The sequence below is a fragment of the Crocodylus porosus genome, unplaced genomic scaffold, assembly GCF_001723895.1.
Source record: "Crocodylus porosus isolate Cpor-Errol unplaced genomic scaffold, CroPor_comp1, whole genome shotgun sequence".
Taxonomy (NCBI): Eukaryota; Metazoa; Chordata; order Crocodylia; family Crocodylidae; genus Crocodylus; species Crocodylus porosus.
Window position 1 is genome coordinate 63,641,969 of NW_017728909.1, and position 23,768 is coordinate 63,665,736.

Below are 23,768 nucleotides of genomic sequence, written 5' to 3' on the forward strand. Positions count from 1 at the left end.
TGACTTCCTGCCCTTCGGGCAGGGGGCTGGACTTGATGATCTTCCGAGGTCCCTTCCAGCCCTAATGTCTATGAAATCTATGAAATATGAAGGGAAATAAAACACACACATGCTTTACAGTCAAAAAGTATGTAAATCTCTAGTCCACTGTGTAGGCAATGACATTCAGCCTTATCTAGTCAGACTTATTTTCAAAGGTAAACCAAAAATACAATGTCCTCCCTCCTTTCTAACCCCAACACAAGGGCAGTGGGGCACTGTGGCCTGGTGTTCCCCCAGATACCATCTAGGGCAGAACTATTCCACAGTAGACATACCTGTTACATACCTTCCTGGGAGTGGAATTGGAAACACTCCATCTAGCGTCCCTCACCTCCTCAACCTTCCAACCAGAGTTTCTATTAGCATGGGAAGTGGCAGACCAGTAGCAGATAGTGAAGGTGTAAAGCTGCAAGGATGGGGACCTATGGCTCAAGCTGGATTTAGCTTCCCACACTGCCTACAACCATGTCAGTGGGGCATGATTGGTTAACAAACAAGGGTGAAGGATCTTTGAGTATCCCAGGAGGGTGGCAGGAGGCTGCAGAAGCCTACCTGACTGAGAGGAACTCCTCACTACATCCTATATATAATAGGGTGGATAGGATCATTAGGGTTTACTGGTGTGAGACTTGAAAAGTATTGGCCTCCCCCAGCTTTGTTAATGCTCCATCAGCCTAGAGCAGAGGTTCTCAAACTTTTTTTTTCGCAGACCACTTGAAAATTGGTGAGGGTCTCGGCAGACCACTTAATAAACTTGTTTTTGTTCTACAAATCAAAGTACACAACTCATATTTTAGTATCAGCAGTCTTACCTTACAGACACTCTTGATTGTTCTGCAACCTTTCTGCGGACCACCTGAATGGAGCTTGCGGACCAGCGGTGGTCCATGGACCACAGTTTGAGAACCTCTGGCCTAGAGCATCGCATAGGTATCAAACTCTGATACTGTGTTTAACTTACAGAAATCAATGAAGAAACAAATAATCTAAACTGGCTTGGATAGTAATACAATAGGACTATTCCACTTCCTAATCTGAATCCAGATTAGGACCCACTTAAACCAGGTGGCTGTAGTAGGGCCCTTTGTCTCTACATGACTCTATACAGAGTTATTGTCAGGAGTCAGCAACCTATGGCCTGCAGGCTGGGCTTAGCCTAGGAAGTAACTGGATCTGGGCCTGTGATACATCCCAATCAGTAGCACGTGACTTACCCCAGCACAACCTTTCTCCACTCTGTACCATGCTACCGATCCCCTCCACAGCCCTTCCTGCCTTCTCCCTCCCCAAGGCAGGCGATGCTTACTGGAAGTGAGCTCTCTCTGCCCACCTCTCCCCGCACCTATGGCAAGCACTGTTTACCAGAGGTAAGCTTTCTTCCTCCCTCCCTCCCCTGCCCTGTCTTCTGACATCAGCAGCCACCTAGTTCCCCCTTCTCCCCTACAGGAGGGCAGTGGTAGCCTGTAGCCCAGTTGGCTTGCAAGCACCTGGCCCATTGCTCCAAAAGCTTGCAGACTTTGGTCTATGTCATTCTGTGATCTGGTGCAAGAGACCCCTATTCCTGCCTGAGCAAACAAAATCATTGTGTACCCCAACAGTTCTTGACAGTTTACCAGGCCCATTCTGGGCCAACATGATGTCCCTTTCAAGCCTCTGTCACTCCCTGCACAATGTGGATCATGGTCCAAACAACTCATGATCAGAAAGGGAAAACAATTCCTCCAACTATGTCTCCCCTGGAGTATGGCTATCCAGGGCCATTCCTGCCTTTTTGGCTGCTAACAAGACCTTGCACTAAGCCTCAGTCCTGATGTATCACTACTAAATGGGCAAGATGTTGAGCAGCCCCCATGGTTATCTTAGTCTAAATGGATGTGTCTATTTTAGGTGCCACTGAGATCTCAAAACCCTAGCTCACCATGCCACCTAATGCTGTCAGCCTCCTAAGTTTCTGCTGGTGGACATGTGCAAAACCAACTGAATCTCGATGGCGTCAAGCAATTCTGAGTCTAACCCTGACTAGGATTCAAAAAGTAGGCATTCCTTTGCCTATACCAGAGGCTCACAACCCTTTTAGACTCAAGACATCCCTTAATTAACTCATGTCACCCCTTGGAAAATACCAGTTTCAAATTTTCACTTGTTTTTTAACAACAGAGAAGTAATAGAGCAATGCTTCTATTGCAAAAAACTCAGAAAGCCCACAACAGGTAAGAATGCTTTTTTAACACTATGGATTCCTATTACAAATCTCAGGGTTTATCTTGTGAATCTTGTTTGCATACCTAACAGTGCTACCATTGTGTGGCACCCTACAGCACCCTTGAAAAGATCACAGGGCTCAATGGTTGAGAATCACTGGGTATACTTTACAGCAGGGATTTGAAAACAACTTCCCGCATGTTTTCTAAGCTCCAAGCTATGAGATCACTCATGTAAATATTAACTGGGTCAAACAGAACCCATTTTACACAAAATTGAACATCTTAAAAGAGGAGTAACAAACCCCTCAATAGAATGACCTATGGCCTAAGAAGAGGGATTTTAACATGTTTGTAAGTGCTCTAACACTGGGTTATAAAGAATGAAGGGACCATTTCCTACAACTTGTATTTTGTGTATATTCTTACTTGGTAGGTCTATTCTGAAAATACCTGGCCTTGGAGGTATATAACCTAATTTGAGAATGCCACCAGGCTTCGAACAGCGAATTCCTGTGTAAATCCAGTACTAGGTGCTTAAACATCTTTGAGGATCTGTGCCTTAAGTCCTTTTCTGACTTGATGATGAGGTATTTTATCTTGGAATATTGGTCAACAACTGATCTGAGTTAGCCAAGAGAGTGTAAGTTATTTACCTCAAGGAAAAATAACTTATGGCGGATAAAACACATTTTGTTTTGTTTTGAAACACCAGAAGGAGAAAATCTGTTGTCAGAACATTAATGACATTAAAACAGACCCCTTACCTGGTTTGATGGTTTCCATTTTACTATGTTTGGAAGTTCATCCTTAATGTCATCTATAATTTCCACAGCTATTCTCTGGAGAACATAAGCTGGGATGAAAGCAGCAATTTAAGACTGAAATCAAAATCTCTGAATAAAATAAAAGAATGGCAAGGGTGGGGCAGGAAAGGAATAATAAGAGTCTCATAAATAAGATCACATACCTTGTCCAGCAAATCTATTTATCACCTGTCCACAGAGCCACCCGATTGGTTTAATAGGCATGTTGGATCTGGGATGAGTTCCCTCCAGTTCTCAGATACCTCCAATGACTAACCTAACTGATTTCTTAGATCACAAATGACTCAACACATCTACATCACTGTAACCATACAGAAAGCCTTTATGACAGCACAGTAGATCACTTAGATACCTGCTTAGCTTTTGATGCATACATGTAGTATCTACAATATATTATTTCCTAAGAAATCATGCATCTTCTCAGAAGTTGTAAGGTAAACAGTCACATTTCCTGTAGGTCCTTTATGAAAAAAGTGTTTTACATTTTGCTCTTTTACTATTTTGTTAGCAAGGTGAAGGTACAAAGCCAGATCTAGACAAGCAGGGCTATTACACATGACTAGGTGGCTTTGTTCTACTAACAGTCCAGCACATTCAGAATGACTGATTCAATCTGTGGGTGAGTGGCATAATCCCCATTTCACAGTTTCCATTTTACACTATGGAAACCAAGGTAGAAATTATGTTAGTTAATTTGGTGTCTGAGTTAAGAGGAAAAAAAAGGAACTCAAGTCTGAAAATAAAAATTAATGTTTGCCATGTACCCAAACAAAGTCCTAAAATCTCATTTCAAAATAAAGGCAAAAGGGAGTCCAAAATTCCTGGCTTGGAAACTAAATAAAACGGCTGGCTTCTTGTCTTCATGTTCAAGATCAGGGATTGGCAATGCTTTTTGGCAGTAGGCAGGAATCACCCAGTTTAGGTACAAAGTAGGCCAGCATTAAGACCCAGCCACCAGACTGAAGTGAGATGGCGCAGGCAGAGCTACCCTCTACTGAAGCCCTCAGTACCCAGCTGCGGAGCTGTGTATCAAAAAGCCCCTCACTACCAAATGCCACAGCTCTCCAGGCTGGACCCAGCCCATGGGCCCCAGGTTGCCAAACCCTGTTTGAGATAAAAATATTCTGTTCAAGTCTTTAGCTTCTTTTGTACCATACTTGTTCTGGAAAATAAGTGGGCTCCAGCTGCTTATGGTTTCTGGTGTATCTATCTCCCAGACAAGGAATCCTGGAGCTCTCAGATCAGCTCTCCTGGTGAACAGCATGTTGTGTCACAGACCAATGCTCGAAAATATGACTGGAGCCATTAAATGCAGCAATAAGATTCAAATAGTTCTCATTATGCCTGTATTGGTTTAACAGACTGCCAATCTTAGGAAATAGCAGAAACTGAGGATTGCTGTATTTCTCTACTATGGATGTTTTTTAAGGACTTTAAATGAAGGTACTTTGCAAACTTACATTTGGAAACTGTCAGGTAAGGTACAACAAAGCCAGAGGAAAAGTACAGTCTGAAGAACTGTTGCAGGACTCTCTCGTTACCTGCCACTGGACTCGTGAAGACAACTGTGTGGGTAAAGAATTGTGTCCATTTAAAATTCAAATCTCTACCCATTTTATCAGTAACTGCCTGTCCTAACCTCTGATAACATTTGACAAACTCTCAAACTAGATGAATTAAAAACTCAATTAGAACAATGCCCGGGTAGCAACAAATATATAGCAACTAACAGCATTACTACCAGTCTCCCACCGTTTTCAGTGGACCTTTTTTTATACCATTGGGGTTTCAGTTTCAGGCATCTTTCCTAAATACAAGTGTAGAAATATCCCACTATATTCATGGCTCATTGCTTACTTGTTGAAGACTTCCTAAAAAAGGATTTAATATGCTGTACCAAAACCCTTGTTGGCATCCAAGGAAAACTGACTTGTCACATGCAGTCTTCTTTTTGTTTTAATTTATATTAGAAGATAGCTGACATAACACTGTCACAGACTCATCCAATACCCTGTAGAGCTCCAAGCTTCTCCTCACTATTCCAGTGCTTGTCTAAAGGAAAAGACCAAGGTTTTCCCTCGGATAACACCTTATCCCTGTGTAAGCCTCTGCTCTGCTGCCCTGTACTGGACTCCACAGATGCAATAAGGGGAATCTTTGCCAACTCCAGGTGTTTTCTCCTTGGGTCATGACAGAGCCCTCAGTCCCCCTCTTTGCAGAGTACCACCTGCCCTGAGATCACACTTTACCACAGGCAACCAAACAACAAAAGGATTTATTACACAGGAGACAAGAATCATACAGGAAAAACCAACCACATAATTTGAAGACAGAACAAAATGATGTTTCTTATCCTCTCATCTGCTACAACCTATCAGAAAATCCTATCAGTCTTTCCAGAGATTAGCTTTCCTGCTAACCCTGCCAAGTCCTGACCACTGGAGTCAGGGACTCTGATCCCAAGCCTTGGGATAATCTAAAGACCACCACTACCTCACAGATGGATCTTAAATACCTCCAAGGCAGCATCCCTCAACCAGCTTTTTTCACTTTGTTGAAAAGTTTCAGCATTCTGCAGAAAATTCTTCCCTCCCGGGGCACCTGGAACTCTCCTACCTAATGGCCCATTTCCTTGAGATGCCTTTGCTATGGGCTGATTTTTACCATTACAGGCAGACAGCATCTTGGATGTGATTCCAATAATAGCCTTTTCTGACTGTGTTTGGGAGTGGCAATTTTTCTTGCTCTAGTAACAAAATAAGCAAGAGATGCTTGAAAGCTTCACCTTCTCTCTTTTCCTTAGACAGACATTCCTCAGTTCCTTTGATATAACAGCTCTTAATCAGAGATCTGGACATAACCTTTACCTAAACTAACCTTTACCTAAACTATGTCCCAAAAATGTACAAATGCATGCAGACAGCAAAACATAATTGATGCAGTGATAAAGGTGACATAAATAAATAACAGGGCATTTGATCCCTGAAATCTTGTCCAGTTCTCCTACCCATAGTTTGTCCAGTAAAAGATATCACAAAACATCCTAGGCTCTCCAACATTTCCTGGACTATCATGGCTACAATACTCCAACTGTACTTTAAAGGCATAGTTTAAATCAAATTATGTTGTTACTTTATGCTAGAACAGCTTGGTTCAATTGTTTGCACCTCATTCAGACTTATTACATTGCTATTTATAGCAGGAAGATGCAATTAATCAATCAATTCTATGTAAAGCCTGCAGAAGCAGGCATAGCCCTGAAACAGATAAGCACTCAGCCTCACAACTTGAAGGACTGACCAACCACTAAATGCATCTCTGACAATTGACTGGATGCCACATAAGCCCACTACACAGGACTTAGAAAATAGGCACACAGGCACATAACAGGGGTTTAGCCCTTAGGGTTTCATTCTATGCTCCCCTAAATTGAAACGTTGAGTTTTTAAAATTGAAACAGTGGGGTTTTATTTTTCTGTCACTGTTACTGTGAAGGGGCCCGATCATGTTTTTTTTCCGGCGGAGAATGGCCATGTCCAGAGGGTGAGCTGCCAGTAGGCTGAGCAGCCCCTGAGCTACGGGGGCCCCCAGTCCTCCCCTCTGCAGTGATGGTGACCCCAGCCTGCTCCAGCTCTTCCCTGATCCCAAGCTGGGGCAGCACCTGGCCTGCTAACAGTCTGCCCAGGAGGCCCCAGGTGGGCACTGCCACACTGGAGGGAAGGAACGAAGGCCCCTCCACAGCTTAAGGGCTGTTCAGCTCACTGGCAGCTCACCCTCCTGGCTGCAGGAAGCAGGCAGGGTATGCCAAAAAAAGAAAAGGATCAGGCCCCTTGCCACTTCTGCCTTCAGTAGGTGCCTGCTGAAGGTAGAAGTGGCGAGGGCCCAATCCTTTTTCCCTCGCAGAGCCCACCTACCTCTTCTGCAGCTGGGGGCGAGCTGACTAATAACCGCAATGCATTGCTGAAAACTGAACTATACTGGCAGGTAGAATCATAGAATCAATGTCGGAAGGGACCTAGACAGATCATCTAGTCCGACCCCTGCCATGGGCAGGATGGAGAACTGGAGGTGGGAGGGGTCATAAGACTCCAGCCAGGTGCCTATCCAGTCTCCTCTTGTAGTTTAGTTCGCAACAATGCAAACCCATTTAAAACTCCCAAAACTCTTGCAAGTGTAGTGTGATGCCATTAAGCCACGCAAAGTGACATTTTCATCGCATGTACATGGTAATGGTGTCATGTGTGTAGCAGCGTGGGGTCCTAGGGGTGGCCATGATCTCCCCTAGTGCCCTTTACTGGGCCAACATGGTACTAAAGCACCCTCACATCTCGCCCACCACGTCTTTGATGTTAACAATATATAAGGGAGGCTGCCTTTTGTCCTCTCTGACATGGTGCTCTGATGTATCTCGGTCTCAGTTCTATTTTGGGTCACTTGGCATACCCCAGCCTTATGGGCTATGCGTGGCTCCAGCCACCCCTGTACCACGCCCCAAGCCTCACAGATGTACCCGACGTTGTTTGGTTGATTTCCCTCTCCATGCCCCACAGATGCTCTCTGCCTTGTCTTGCAGCCTGCGCCCCCACTGGCGCTCTCTGGCTTGTCCCCTTCTTGGGGCTTCTCACAACTGTCCGCTCTGGGGCTTCTCACCTTAGGGCTCAGGCAGCTTTGGCCTTACCTGGCCCCCTCCCAATCCTCTGCTCCCCTTCTCAGGGCTGGGGTCAGTGCACCCCTGAATGTTGTATCCTCTCTGGCACCAGGGTCCCCACACTACCATGGAGCCCCTATGAGGCCTCCTCCAACCCCTAGTAGCCTCACTCAGTCCTCCGGTGTAACAACGACAACAAACAATAACACAAGCCCCTGGGCTATAACATAAAGTTAAACCTCCTGGCAAAACGTTCTCCAAACCACGCCACATCTCTCACCCGTGTAACTAGTGGCTTATACATCCAGGCCTTTTTCTCTTTCCTACATTCAGGGCTGATCTCTTTCCCTTAGTCAGGCAGTACCACTTCTTTCTGGCTGCCAGCAGAGAGCGAGAGCGAGCACTCACAGCCTCCAGTCTGAGTCTTATGGTAGTCACCCCTGCCCCTTCTGGTCAGCTGACTCACCAGGTGTGGGCCCTTAGCTCCTCCTGGCTGCCCGTAGCAACCAGCACCTGAGCCCATATTACTGTTTTTCAAGTAGCAGGCACCTTAGTGTCCTGCTACAATGTGCACCAAGCACCAATACTCTTTGCTCTGGCTGAGCTGTATTCAAGCTGGCCTAGAAGGAAAAGATGGGAACAAATAATGAAAAATATCATTCTGGGAAGTCAACTTCACAACTACACCCAGTTGATCATGTCCCAAAGCGGCCATTTTAGCAGCTGCCCCTCACACCCATATTTCAGTAGCAGCTGCCCCTCACACCCATATTTCAGTAGCATATGCTTCTGCATCAAAGATGACAACTTCCGCAGACAACAGTTTACTTTGGCACATAACCATGGGTCATCCTCAGAGCATTGCTCATCGTAGTCCCTGAATAAGGCACAAGTCCCCTGGAAAATATAACATGTACTCAAGTAAATAAAGATAGTGTTTACATATCATAACTTCAGAGGAATAAATTAACTTTGCACACACAACTTTAATTTCAACATTTTTAAATTTCTTTGAATACTTAATTTTGAAACCTTAACATTGGTTAACAGACTTTTTTGTATAATTTCACAGGTGAAAAAAAACCAAACACTGAAAGAAATAGATTACATGAAATTCTACCAACACCCACATGATAAATGAGCAGTTTTGAAACTTTTAGACCCACAGCACAGACCTGTTGTAGTTGAACAAATGAAATAAACAGGTAGTGGGTAGTAATCCTCTATGTAGAACAGCACCAGGAGGAGATGAAATGTCTACTATAACACTGGTTTTCACTTATTTGCTGACCACAGACGAATGGTGACACTCAAAAACCTTGGGTTCAATTCTAGGTCTTGAAGGCCAGGGTGCACAAGTACTTGCATAGTAAACCAAGCAGAATTAATCCTCTTGGGGTTGATAACAGGTGTAACTAACATTTCCTAGTAATTTAACCAAAACATTTATTTACTTTTAAAAGGAAATATTCAACTACCCCATAAAAAACAGAATTTGTAACATAAGCATCATGTCAGCATTAAAAATCAATAAAATGTTTGGCCTCTATAATAATTGAGGCACAGTGAGCAAAATGTTTCCAGTAATGAAGAAGTTAAACTTTTATTTTAACAAGCATATTTGAACATGCACAACAATGAAGACATAGTACAGTACTATGCCAAAATAATACAACTGTAAAATATAAACAGGAGAATGAAAAAAACCCACACAAGCATAAGTTAATAGATTTCACTAGAACAGGAAGAAATCAGAAAAAAAATCTGCAAAAATATTTCTTAAAGGCCTTAATAAATGTTGAAAAACAAAAACACAGAAACAACAAAAGAGACATGCCAAGAATGGAGAACATCTTGTCAGTCCACTGAAATATAAACGGCTCGCATTTTTGCTTATAATTACCATCTTCATCTGCCACATTTCCAAGTGTTTTGTGCTCATTATTAGATTCTTCAAAATTTTGCACCATTATTTTTATTGATCAGAATTTAGTTGAAAAGTATTGATGCTGCTTATCATTTATGATGTTATGCAAGAGGATTTCCCTCCAACACATCTAAAATATCATTTAAACTAAGCTCAAGGGAGCTCAGGAATTCTTGTTGTTCTTTATCTAAATAGCTAGTTACGTTACATCCTAACCATGTATCAAATACATGATACCCAATTCCAAAGCCATCTGGCACCACTGGCCCAAATCCACCAAGATGTACTGCAGGACTGTGTAATGTACTAGTTGAAAGGATATTATGATTTATTCTCTGATAGGCTGAGTCGAGAAAAAATTCAGGCATATGTTCACCTTTGGATGCTGCAAGATGTTTCAGTGCAAATAAGTGGCGATCAAACCCTCTGCCTATAAAACCAAAAAAGTTCATAATGCATTATGAATACAGAGAACATAATGTTATTAATAAAGTACAACATGCATAACCTTCCTGTAAACCTTTAGATTCAAACAGTTTCAAACAGTATCGATATCCTCTGATATTTTATTTCATTGTAATTCATGAGCTACTTATTGTTTTGTCTTAGTTAAAATAGGAGAGGCATACAGTGTTACTTTTAAAATTGACACTGTCATATGTTTCTTACTCATAATGACCTAACAAGCATCATCCTTGTTCAGATAGTTCTGCAGACATCAAAAGGAGGTTCTGCGTACCCAGCAATCCAAATACAGTGACAACATCTAACTAGGCTGTTTAAGGAGTTTGGCGCTTACCTTTGAATACCCATGTTTTTATTTTCCCCAGAAACTCCACAGGCTTATTTTGTCATAGCATTACTAACATGTAATTATTTTTTAAAATTCTAAAAATAAAAGGAATGTTAAAAACATCACATATAAAGTCAAAATTATATTCTGTTTATAAGAACCCGAACTGAACATGAAACACTTCCCCATATATTTCTGTCTTCTCTTGGTTGCTGGGATATTACTCAGAAACATTTAGTTCAAAAGGAAAACAAAATGACCAGCAGTGGAAATCCAGGTATATTAGTCACTACACAGAACCATGATGCTTGACAAAGAAATGTGATGGGGACATGTCCTGGGGAATTTCTAACTTGAAGAATAAACAAGGAACAGCTCCCCCTACATATTTGGAATTTCATATCCAAATGCCTCAGGGCACTTCTTTATGTGCTCCAGGGGTGGGGGAAGGGGAGCAGTGCTTTAATTAGAGTGGCTCTTTAAAGTGCCAGTGCATCTGGTATATCAGCATCCCCACACTTAAAAATGGCATCGGGCTTGTTTGACGAGCTGCGCTCTGCCATTTTTAAGCCCAGGGATGCTGATACACGAGATGCAGGAAGCTGTTGGAGCATGGTAATTACAGTGCATTGGAATAACCTCTGCACTTGTGTACAGGCACCCACAGTGCTTAACTCTCAGTATTTTGCTTCTGCTTCTACACATTTTTATGATTTTTCCTTTTATCTACTGGTAAATGTAATCCCCTTCCTATATATTCTATGTTTCCTCTTCCCCCATCCCTTATTTTTTGCCACTCTTCACTAGCTTTTTATACAGCATGTGAAGAAAGCAGAACTATAGTTCTAAACAGTGAATGGACAGCATAGAGAACAGGATCTCTTAAAAGTGACCTGCAGGAGGGGCATGGGAAAAATGAGCCAGAACCTTTTTTGCTTCTTAGTAATTTAAAGTTTTCTCTCTCTCTTTCTGGTTCAAAAACGTTACGTTGTGTGCAATGAGGGAAAATGTCGGCTTTAATTTTTGCCCCTTTGTACATTCAAAATTTAGACTGTATTTATCACCAAAGATTACATGGCAAGTGGAACAAGCGACTGAAAGATGGACAACTGAGAATAGAGGGTGCTTTCAGTTAGATTTCAAAGAGTCTGTTTTTGTTAACGTTTATTTAACTTAAGTGTAAAACTAACAGTTGAATGAAAGTCTCCATTAATGAATCAAAAAATCTAGTTCCTTCAGTTCACATTCAGCTTCTAAAACTGCATGTCTTCCATGATACTTGGTAAGTCATATAGAAAATCAGAATTGATATTCTTGATATTTTAAAGCTAAAAATAAGCAAACATCTCCTTTAAAAATGCCACGGTTCCTGACACACTCTACAGGTCACAAGGAAATGAAAACAGCAGAACCACACATTAAAAAATTCATTTGTAGCTGCATTTGAAACAGCAGGGATCAGGATCGTGACTTATACCTCCAAAAAAGGACCAATTCTGAAAGTTCCTTGGATATCAAAACCTTAGATAGAAGTAATATATCATATAGGTATGGAACTAACTAACCTAATGCAGCTTCCAGCTGTAGCCGTCTGTGGTACCTTGAACATTTGTCAATCAAGTCTCTCAGTTCTGCCACAGCGTGTTTGCTCCGTTCTTCAACAAACGCACGAGAACACTGTTGTGACAGCACAGATGTGGGTCGAATTGTTTCTGTACGGCCATGTTTAAAAGCAGCCGTGCTACATGCTTCATAACAAGAAACCATTTTTCCATACTGTCGATAAGCAGTTATCTGACATGCAAGTTGAAAAACAGCATCTGGACTCAGCTTTTGCTTCACTATAAATTCTTTTCCAAACTTCTGGAATCTGAACTGTCTCACAAACATTTTCTGCTTTGTTTTATCAAATTTCATACGTGCTGTATTTATAGCAGATTTTACTGAATCATTCAATTTAAACTCCAGTCTCTCACACTTTACAGCACTTAGTGCAGACTGCGGTACAAGAGCTGGATGCCTTGTACTGTTTCTATGTACTTCATTAGCAAAACGAAGGACTGCAACTCCATCTCCCCAAGAATGTTCAAAGTTTATCCCTGCAGTGCCATCAGATGTGACAATCAAACTAAAAGATTTGTCAAACCAGCGATTGAAACCATTTCCATGAAGCATGCAATGTGAAAGCTCATCATCATCCTTTGGGGAACTATTATCTAAACATAGGCAAAAGACTGCACTATCAATTTTCATTAAGTTTTCTTCATTACCCTCTTCGATAAGCTGTTGTCTTACTTTTGCCCAAGTATTTCTGTCTTCAGTGGTTAAATAACAAAGGGAAGATTCAGGCAAGTGATCTGCATCTTGCAAAATATAAAGCAAATAAGCCTTAATTTCAGATGGATGCAGAATGTTACCAAGATGATCCAAAACATCAAAAATATAAAAGTGACCATTTCTCATTACCAACAAATGTCTTGCACATTCATTTGTAAACAGTTCATCTTTGTTTAATTTAGGAATTCTGGAACTGTTGAAGAGACACTTGTACTGTGACATATCTAGTGGATATGCATTTACCAGAAGTGCTCCATACCAAGCCACAGAAGATGGAAGAAAGCGGATGAAGTGTTTGAAGGGCCTACTCTTGCTCCATTTGGGGTTGACATAATATATATCTGGCCGTAAACAGTTACTCCTTAGAGAGTTGAGAAATTTTATGGATGATACTACCAAATTTGTAGCTCTCAGTAGCTGTTTGTTGTATGCTTCCTTTGGATCAGGAGTTAAACAAATAAAAGGGTTGAAATTTAAAACAACAGGTTCTCTGGCAGATAGATACATATCAAACCAAGGACCTGCAAAACATAAAAGTAAAAACTCAATGAGTAACAATATAATTTTAGCATGTTGATATATCTATTTTATGAAAGCACATATTTACATGTAGCATCTAGTTACTTTACTGAATTATTTCCGTTTCAAATTAGTAAAAAAAAAGTGAAAGCAAAAAAGGAGCACTCTTAAAAATATACAAGCATAAGGAATTTTTTAAAAAGGCAACCCATTTCTCGTTTCAAATTTCAATTTCCATTGTAAATCTAAACTTTTAGAAGGACATGTCATTGTACTAAACACGGAATAAGTAAGTACACATTGGGTAACTCTCATGAAATCTGTGAAGTGACACCAGCAATTCAATTTATCCCAAGTTATAAAGCTCCCAATCCTCTGGTTCTGAGATACCAAGGTAACAGTTGCCATAGAAATACCTATGCTAGATAAACACAAGCTGTGCATTCTATTTCCCACACAATCTATATCCAATACTAGCTTTGGCAGTAGAGGACTAGGAATGAAGATCAACTTTTTCTCTTCCCAGGAATGTTATTAATATGCTTTTACATATGGTGCTTCAAGTGTACCCATCAGTAAGAGGGCATAACTGCCTACCTCATAAGGGTGTTTTGAAGAGTGTTATAAATGAATACCTATAATATTCTGTTAAAAACAAAATGACTGAATTATAAGGATAAGAAAATGGAAAAACAAACCTGATATATAACTCGTATATTTATTCTTTTTATCTAGTTCAACGAGATCTTGGTGTAACTGCTTGCCTATTCCTTTTTGAAACTCCTTGGCAATTCTTTCTGTATTTCTACAACATTGAAAAGTCTTTTATTATAACATGTAGTATTTAAAAATAACTTTAGCAATTGTATATTTCATTCAAGTGTTATGCCTTTTATCATATATTTCAATCTGTAATGAGAACTCTTGTGAGAATTGGTTTTTTTGTTTGTATATTCCTAGGTATGTGGCGCTGACTTACAGTTGGAGCCTTTACAACAATACAAATAAAACATAATAAACAGGGGTGCAACAATGGAGATTTGGGGGGCTGATACCGATAGCCAATTTTTAAGCAGGCATTTCAGCCATTACCAATCCAACTTCCGATACAGCTGCATCCAGCTGGTAAGTCTGTTGTGGTGGATGGAGAAGGGGGAGGAAAGGGGTTGCGGGGGGGCACAGATCAATACCCTCCGCAGTGAGGGAGTGGGGCAGGGGCCGGGGTAAGCGCTGCCCAGCCGGGGCAAGGTGGGGCACAGAATGGAGCTGCAGCTCATCCAAGGAAGGGGAGCAGCTTCCCCTGAGACATGCACCCTGGGAGGGCACAGACCAGAGCAGGGGGCGGGGCAAGTGCCCCCGGATCTCAGCAGGGAAGGGAAGGGCAGGGCAACCTGTGCCAAGCTGGTGGGCTGTGTTCCTCGCTGCAGCATGCTGCGCTGCAGCTGCGCACACACAAAGGCATTTATTGGCCAAATTTCTGTCATAACAGGCCGATTTCTGATATAGTCAATTTTCTTTATACTGGTGCCGATCCGATATCAGACCAACGTATCAGCATACCTCTAATAATAAATAGCAATGACTACTTTGTAAAATATATAAATAGCAATTACTACTACTCATAGCAATCACAAGTTCAACAACGATACACAAATTATACAGGGAACAGGTAATTTCACCTTCTTGAAGTCAGCTTAGACTACTCAATTCTCCTGGCCCATGAACTTTACGTTCAATTTGCTGATAAAATTAGGTACCAATTATGGTAACACTCATACAGACCAAAGCAAAAGTTCAAGAAAAGCTCTGGTGAAGCTGGCAGGAATCACGTTAAGAACAGATTAAGAAGTCTTACCCCAAAATCTATGAGGTTCCAAGCTAAGGCTCTAGTCCTTTTGAAATCTAAGAATATAAATTTCAATTTGTCATGTGCATTCCCAGGAGACACAGGGGACCCACACCCACCAGACCTGTACCCAGGGCAGGCGCAGACTGAGGCTGCTGCCCAGAGTGGGGCTTGGGCCTGCAGCATGTGGCTGCAGGGCCCCAGTGGGGAGCAGAACGGGGCCATGGCAGCTTATCCAGGGGAGAGGGAGGGCTGGCTCCCTGCTGCTATGTGTACTCCCAGGGGGACAGGGGAGACCCACACCCCCCAGATCTGTACCTGGGGCAGGCACAGGCTGTGTGCTCAAGCTCCCACCCTGCTTCCCTCCCCTGGAGACTTCTGGAGCTGGTGGGTGCAACCCGGTGCAGCTATTTCCTAGATCTTTGCTGTCGTAGCAGTTAAACAGAAAAGACTTTCAGGCCTTTAGGAGGATGTCTGCTGGTAATATCAACAGAGATCAATGAAAGACGCAATTCTTAATACATGATTAAAACATCGAGTCTACCTGATATGTAGAATAGCTTTGATACAGACTCCAAAGTTGTTTGCCACTTTCACAGGAAGACTTAAAGGAACAGCTAAGAGGGGAGAGGTCAAAGAATCATAATAAAGCGGTAGTAAGAAAACCAGAATAATGAAATCACATGTAATTGTTCTTCCTGAAGAATGAAATTCCTTGGGAAAAATTTTCTTATCTAAATACTTTCATTCCTTCCCAGGGAAGAAGGAAAACACTAGATGGGGTCAGCTTGGAAATCTGTCTTCTGAAAGTGAGGGATAATTAAAAAACATCATCCACTGCTGCTTTGCAATGAAACATAAGAACTGCCATGTACTGGGTCAGACCATAGGTCCCTCTTGTCCAGTATCCTGTGTCACACTTCCGTAGAGTGGTTGCTGGAAGGGAGAGTGAACAGGAAATGTCCACAAAATCCTGGAAGACTGATTCAGGCTCAACATCAGGAAAACCTTCTTCACAGTCAGGGTGTCCAGACTGTGGAATAAAATCCCTCCAGGGGTGATACAATCACTCCCCTGGAAATCTTCAAGAGGAGACTAGACAGTCACCTTGCTGGGGTCACCTAACCCCCAGTTATTTTTCCTGCTTGGTGCAGGGGGCTGGACCTGATGATCTTCCAAGGTCCCTTCCCGCCTTACAATCTATGAATCCCATGAATTGGGTGCCAATTTTACCTTCAATTGTATTGGTGAAACCTCAACAGACTCTTGGCAGATTAAGGAGATAAACAATTTATTATTTGTCATGACCAAAAAAAGCTTGAACATGAAACTTAAAATGGATATTAAGAATAAACTGAGAATCTATACGGAATGAAAGAAGAGATTGATCAACAATGAGAACTATCTTTCAGAGGTCAGAAAATACAAAAATAAAATGTAAGTAGCCAAAGATCTGAGCTGGATTTTACCAGCAAGTTAAGATGAACATCAAAATGTTCTTCAGTTACATAAATAAGAAAGAATGAGGGAGGGAAGATGGAGGAAGTGGAGCCACAATAAATTTCAGGGAAAATGAAGACTAAGGGTAATCTAGGTGTCACTCAAATACAGAATAAATACAGTAAAAGCTGTGTTATCTGGAACCTTACAAATCAGCATGTTCTATTAACCGCCATGCTGGCTTGTAAGGTAAAAGCAAAACCAGATGTGCCCACCATGGTACTTCCAGTTTTGCTGAGCCCACACAGCAAAGAGCAAAGCAGCCTGCGCTGCCAAGCCCCACAGCCTGGGGCATAGCAGCCTGTGCGGGGACCCCCTTCCAGTCCCCCCTGGCAAACAGATGCAGCAGGAAGGGTGGCAGCATACTGGACACGGCGGGAGAGGCGGCAGCCCAAACAGGCAAAGGTAACCAGCATATGTGGTTATCCAGCACCCCCCATTTCCCATGGGTGCCGGATAACAAAGCTTTTGCTATACTTTGCTTTATTCTCTAAGATGGCATTATAAATGAAGATAATGGTAGGCACCAAATGGAAATGAGGATATGATAATGGAAATTAATGGAACTAAAACTTAGATCTTTCTGCGATGAAACTGGAGGACTTGGGGCAAAAAATCTACATCTCAAGAACCAATACATGAAATAGCAACTCCGGTTGCATGAGTCTTCAGTGAATCTATTAATTTGGTGATAGTACCCTATGCTTGGAAAACGGTAAATACACTGCCAGTATTCAGTAACAAAAGAAAGTGACAGAGGCAATTACAGGCCAATTAGTTTGATTTCTGGATTATGCAAGATCTCAGTGTAGACACTGAAGGCAGGAATAATCAAGAATATTAAAGGGGAAAAAACCAGGCAAAATGCAACATAGCAAAGCATCCATGGCAAAGCATGCCATACAAGTCTAATATCCTTTTTTGACAGGGTAACTGACCTCTTAGATAAATGCAACCCAGTGGACAAATCCATCTAGATTAAGCAAATCATCTGATTCTGTGCCCTGTGGGAAATTACCAGTTAAAATGGATCGAATGGGGATTAATACTCTAATTGTATGGATAAGAAACTGGCTAAAAGGGAGCCTCAAGGTCAAAGGTCCTCTCAAGTTACATCGGGGCGGGCAATTATTTTGAGTGGAGGGCCGCTTACCCAGTTTTGGCAGGCTGTTGAGGGCTGCATGGGTAGCCTCATCCCTTGACAGGTGCTCCGTCCCTTGATAGGTGCCCCACCCCCTGGTCACCATCTTGGGACCAATATCCCAGGGCCAGCACCAGTGGGGCCCAAAGCAGAGCACAGGCTGGCAGGGGTCTGTGGAGCTGCACCAGCAGGGAGGAGGGAGCTGGCCCAGCTCCACAGAGCCCCTGCCACCTGGGACCCCGCGCTCCTGCTGCCCTGCTCTGGGCCACACCAGCACTGGCTCCGGGACACCAGTGCAAGGCCTGTGCTCCCACTGGCTCCCCGCCCACTCACACCCACTGCCCCCCAGCCCTGCGGTACAGGCAGGGGGCAGCGCACAGCCCCGACCCCCTGCTCACCATCACGGAAGAAGCTGGTGCTGAGTGTGGGGAAAAGTGGCCCCTCACCTGCCCCATGGCCAGCGCCCTGCGTTGCAGGTGCTTGCAGCCCGTACGGGGCTGTCTGGAGCAGGCACAGGCAGTACCAGGCAGGGTGCAAGCAGCTGCAGCAGAGGGCACTGGCCATGGGGCAGGCAAGGGGCCACTTCCCCATGCTTAACACCAGCTTGTAACCTGCCTCACTGCCAGGCTGGCAGTGGGGCCGGATTACAAGTTGGTGGTGAGTGCAGGAGCAGGGGGGGAAGGGGGAGCAGAGGGAGGGGAGAAAGCAGCCCCTCCCTGCCCCATGCCTGGTGCCCTGTGCTGCAGCTGCTTGCAGCCTGCCTGGGCCTGCTCCGGACAGCTCTGTGTGGGCTGCGAGCACCTGCAATGTGGGGCGCCAGCCGTGGGGCAGGCGAGGGGCCACTCTTCTCCATGCAGGGAAGGAGCCCAGGGAAAAACTGAGCACAGGGGGGAAGAAGCCCTTCCCCTGCCCCATTATCCCAGCCCACGTAGGGCTGTCCAGCGTGGGCACAGGCAGCCCCATGCAGGCTGCAAGCAGCTGCAGCATGGGGCACCAAGCGTGGGTGGGGTGGGACTGCTCCCCTCTCCCCCCCGCACTCCTTCCTTGCCTGTGGTCCCCCCACACCTTACCTGAGCTTCCCACGCCAGGGCAGCCATGTGCTCCCAGCCCAGAAACCCCAGCTGGGGCTTCTGGCTGGGGGGCGGGGCCAGGTGGGCCCATCGTTGTGGGAGCCCACCGGGCTTCCCCTTGGCCCTACTGCCCTTTTTGACAGGAACCAAGGGTAGAGAAATATTAATTTTCCAAATTTTTTTAGGGGCCCCGCAGGCTGGATAGTATTTTGCCCACCCCTGAGTTAAATGGTCCTTAGGGATAGTACGGTTAAGGATGACAGTTTTTGTAGCCAACAGCACACAAGACAGAGATGTGACTAGGAAGTTACCTTGGATTTGCCCAAACCAAACAATGTACTCATTTACAGCTGGGTAGTGTGAAAGGTGGTGGCCTTTTCTATAAGTCCAAAGCGGCTTGTAGACTTGAACTCATGCCGATGGAGTCATAATGGGACATTTTACTCATTCTGATATCCTACCCCAAAAAGGGAGACTAAAACAGATTTTATCAGGAGGAGAGCAATCAGAGAGAAGTTACTGCTGTTCATCAGGGATCTGTCATAGGGCATATGTAGATGAAATGGAGGCCCTAAATTGAAGCAATGGATTTTTAAAAACACTGCTTCAATTTAGGGCAAAGTAAACCCCTGTGTTGTGTATACGCATGTCTTACCTGTCTTTCCGGGGGAGGGGAGGGTGAGCTGCTGGTGGGTGGAGCAGCTCCTGGACTGCAGGTGGCTGGGGTGGGACTGGTACTTCCCTCCGCAACAGTAGTGGTCCCCCCAGGTGGCACCAACGCAGGCACCCAGCTCAGGCAGTCCCAGAGGGCACCACAGCCACAGAGGGAAGGACCAGGTCCCCATGCAGCTCATGCAGACAGGCAGGCTCCAGGCAGTGAAAAAAGAATATCAGGCTGGCCACTTTTTTTTTTTTCCTCCAGTGGAACCTGCCTTCTCAAGCTACTGCTGGGCTGCCTGCACGGGCTGCATTTAAATGAAATGGGTACAAGGAAGGGCTACTTAGGATGGTCAGAGGAATGGAGGGCAAATCAAAATAACTTGGTTTATTTAGTTTAGCAATTCATAGGTTAAGAAAGTATGTAACTACTCCTTATATATACATTTATGGAATGAGTATCAGGGAGAGAGACAAAGAACAATATTGGTACAATATCATATAGGTACAAATTGGCTATAACAAATTTAGACTCAAAATTAGAAGGTATTTTCTAACCATAAAGTTGTGGAATAATCTTCAGAATTATTTCAATTTGTGGAACCAGGAAATGCCTACTTGTTCAAGATGGAGCCTGATATGGTAATGTAAGGGCTACATCAGAGCATGTGATATGTGGATTTGAGCATTTGGTATTTCCATGATGAATACTACAACTCTGTTTTAGAAGTATCCAGTAATCCCATGCTTCAGAGCTTCTGCTAGTCACCTGCAAGAGCCAGGAAAAACTTTTTTACCTTCCTATCAGAGAAACACGGGGCTCCTAAGAGGCTTTCCCAAATTCCTCTGAAGCACTGGTCTTTGGTCACAGACAGAAGTAAGTTTGGCTGAGGTGTGCTGGTCACTGGCAGGCTGGTCTTGATCATACAGTCAGGGTCAAACTGACAGTCAGATCTGCTGTCAGCAAAGAATTTTTCTTCAGATAGTTATTTGTAAACACAGGCACCAGACTTAGTGGCCCCAGAGGCATTTTCCTGTCCTACATTTCAAAAGTGTAGCTTAAGTTTTAAGGCCTTGGATTAATTTTACAGAGCTGACATTAAGAAACAGCTTCTGACCTGACAACTGAACAAATCTGATCTGGTATCTGTAAGTACAGAACTGCACAATGTCCTCTTTTTAAACACCATTACATCATTTCTCATACCTGTACTGTTCATCATCCAGTAGGGGCTTCTGAGCTGCCAGATATCTCCTGACAGAATCCTCCAATCTTGGAACAGGCAATCTGGAAGAACAGAATTATAAACAAAAAGCAATTTAACAGTAAAATCAAAGTAAAGTAAATGTATCAGTAACAGAGGAAACAACAGAGGACACCATCCAGCTATATGGAGGGGTGCAGGGGGCAGCCCAGCTGCAACCTGGCTGTGGAGGGGAAAGAGATATGGCTGGCCCTGCAGGTGCCAGGGGCAGGGGTTAGGAGAGGGGCTATGGCTCAGACTTGTCAGGAGTGGGGGCATGGGGATGAGAGGGTAGAGAAGGAATGTAATCTGGCCCCAACTCAGCTCTGTGCAGGGACAGGGATATGGCATGACCTGGCCCCAATCTAGATGTAAGCAAGGCTGGGGGGGTGGTAGAAAAGCATGGCCCAGCTGTGATTAGTGGTGCAGGGCTTGGAAATCTGGCAGAGGGAGGGTGACTATATTAACACCCACTGCTTTCCCAATGCCAGTTTCCAGCCCGTGTGCCACATCTGGCCAGTGGACCAAAGGTTGAACATCTCTGGATTATGCTATCTAATAAAAGCTTCTGCTATGAGAGGTGATGGCCTTCAGGAACAAGGCAATAGCAAGGAAAGAGGAATGATGAAGGTAAAGATGCTTAACTGCAGGCTAAGAAAGAGGAAGCAGCAGTCTATTTAAGGTACAAATTCAGGAGTTGGATTTTTCTAACCATTTGTATGCAAATACAAAAAATATTTTTAATTGCTAAAACTATAATTTCATTCTGTGACTAGATTTATTCAGAGATAACTATTTTACTATGTCTCTCCTTGTGGTCCTGAAAAAGTACTTACATAAAAAGCCAAAACTAAAATATTTTAAACAGGAACCCTCTATTCTTGATAAAGGCATTACAATTTAAAAACTGTTACCCAAGCTATGACATTGGTATTTGATTACACCAATTTCATTTTGTTAAGTATGAACTGCCTAGTTGATTTTTTTTTAATTTACCTAGTTATAATTCCTGATTTCTAGGAATAATTTTCTGAAACATGCATTAATCTGCCTCCAAGAAATGGAGTAATTTAGCCGTTATATTTATGTGATTTCACGATTGGCACCTGTTTGAGACCTTGAAACTTTAAACATTATTGGGCATATCCTCCTGGGGCTTGTGGGCAATCCATGGAGTGTTTCTGCAAGAAAATGTGCAGTGCATCTCCGAGGGTTTTTGCCACAGATATTTGCACTGGCTCAGTGGATCCAAAGTGATCATAAAAGGTCAAGATTGTTGCTAGTATTTCCAGCCCTGGATTAAAGTCATCAAGGTCTTCAGGCATACTATTCATGCAGTTACTTCAACAGTTTGGCCACACCATCATGCAACATGATCACCCCTTCACCTTGTATTAAGTGAAGGAGTCACCTATATAAGAGACATCTGACTGGTCACCAGTCTCTCCTATTACAGCAGGCTCAGTCCCAATCTTTCTATACTTTCATTCCATGATTTACACAGGTTAGGATCTATCTTGGAGTACTAAACCCATGCTTACACTCATACGTCCATATACAAATGTCTAATCCAACAGCAGCTCAGCAACCATTATGTGCTAGTACTAAGGGACAGCTTCTAGTCTACACACAAATTTCTTTGTCAGGGTAGTTGATAGCAAGTGTCCCTCAAAGCTGAACATTTCTCAGTTCACTTCCCCGCTAAGATAAATGAGACAGTTTCTATAACTCATAATTCAGTCTCTTCAAAGGAAGGTAGAATACCTGCTATTCATGCAGGCATCTCTCAAGTGGTTACACACAGTTCCTGTTTTTCAAAAATATTGTTTCTAGTTATGAAAGACAAAGGGGAAAGGTGTTTTAAGCTGAGCCTGTTACCATCACATCTCCAAGAACCAGGGCAATGATCCTACTGTGCCTATTCCTTGCAGGGTACCTTACTGGTCAATAGCTGGGGGGTTTTAATTGGGGAAATAATTAAGCAACTAGCATGAACAGGGTGGATTTGACTTAAATCAATTTGATTTAAATCACTATTTAAATCACTGGTCAGGAAGCCTCAATTAACTCACTGTTTTCTACAAAAGTGGATTCTTGTTGTTTGATATCCTTGATTCATTTATCTTCTTTAAATTTTGGACTTTTGGAGAAAAGTAAGGGCATGACTGTGTGTACACAAACTTGCAGAGAGACAAGAGGGCTGATGGGTAAGTAAATGCTCAGGTCTGTTATCTTTCATCTCCATATACTGCTGTTAACAAGGATGTTATCTCTGGAGACAGCAAACTCTCCCTATGCCTGAAGAAGGGTGTTTGTGCTTAAAAGCTTGCAAAGAACAATTTTTTCATCTATTTTGTTGGTCTAATAAAAGATATTACATTTACCCAAAGAACCTTGTCTGCCTACACTGGCGATTTGTAGGAGATGCACATGGGTTCACGTGCACCCCCTGAGTTTGGCGGTGCCCTCCCTGTGGTCGCCATGCCCCCCAGCCTCCAGGGACATGCAGCATTCATGTCTGCCTATGATCTCTGGAGATACAAATCCACAGTTTGAGAACTGAAACTAAGCATCACAGAGATGCTTAATGGGATCTTCTAGACCAGAGGTGGCCAACCTCTAGCTCTGGAGCCACATGTACTCTTCAGAGGTTAATATGCATCTCCTTGAATCTTTGCACTAGCACATGGTGACAAGCTTTGGTTTGTCACTCCCGTTCTAGACTGAGTCCCATTGGGTAGAGTGTTTTTTTTAAATCTTTACTACTCTATAGAGGTGTCTCTGGGAACCCTATAAGACTGGGCCCTTAATCTAGTCCATAGTCTGCTGTGACCTATTTAGAAAACTTCTAGAAAGGTTATATGAATATATTGTCTCAAATAGTATATAATTAGAAGTTACAATCCATATTCCATGATGATATCTTTGAGGTTTAACACATCTTAAAATAAGACTATCTTTATAAAAAGTTTTTAAAACATTTTAACAAAAAAATAAAAAAAATTAAATTAAAAAA

General features: G+C 43.1%; 2 protein-coding genes across 3 annotated transcripts in view; both read right to left on the reverse strand.

The window, feature by feature from the left end:
• Positions 1-3,582, reverse strand: part of SPATA9 (spermatogenesis associated 9) — a 17,794-nt gene extending 14,212 nt beyond the window's left edge. The window contains exons 1-2 of the mRNA XM_019532395.1: positions 3,214-3,582; positions 3,011-3,099 (exon numbers count right to left, since the gene is read on the reverse strand). Coding sequence (XP_019387940.1) covers positions 3,011-3,099; positions 3,214-3,274 — 150 coding nt within the window. The 5' untranslated portion in view covers positions 3,275-3,582. The remainder of the gene's footprint in view (positions 1-3,010; positions 3,100-3,213) is intronic.
• A 5,102-nt stretch (positions 3,583-8,684) lies between these two features.
• LOC109308122 (carnitine O-palmitoyltransferase 2, mitochondrial-like) overlaps positions 8,685-23,768 on the reverse strand; it is a 17,616-nt gene continuing 2,532 nt past the window's right edge. The window contains exons 2-5 of one of the 2 annotated variants that reach the window (XM_019532396.1): positions 20,716-20,796; positions 13,993-14,099; positions 12,004-13,296; positions 8,685-10,075 (exon numbers count right to left, since the gene is read on the reverse strand). In XM_019532396.1, the coding sequence (XP_019387941.1) occupies positions 9,747-10,075; positions 12,004-13,296; positions 13,993-14,099; positions 20,716-20,796 (1,810 nt within the window). In that variant the 3' untranslated portion in view covers positions 8,685-9,746. Of the gene's footprint in view, positions 10,076-12,003; positions 13,297-13,992; positions 14,100-20,715; positions 20,797-23,768 lie in introns of those variants that run through there. The other variant, XM_019532398.1, reaches the window with a different exon arrangement.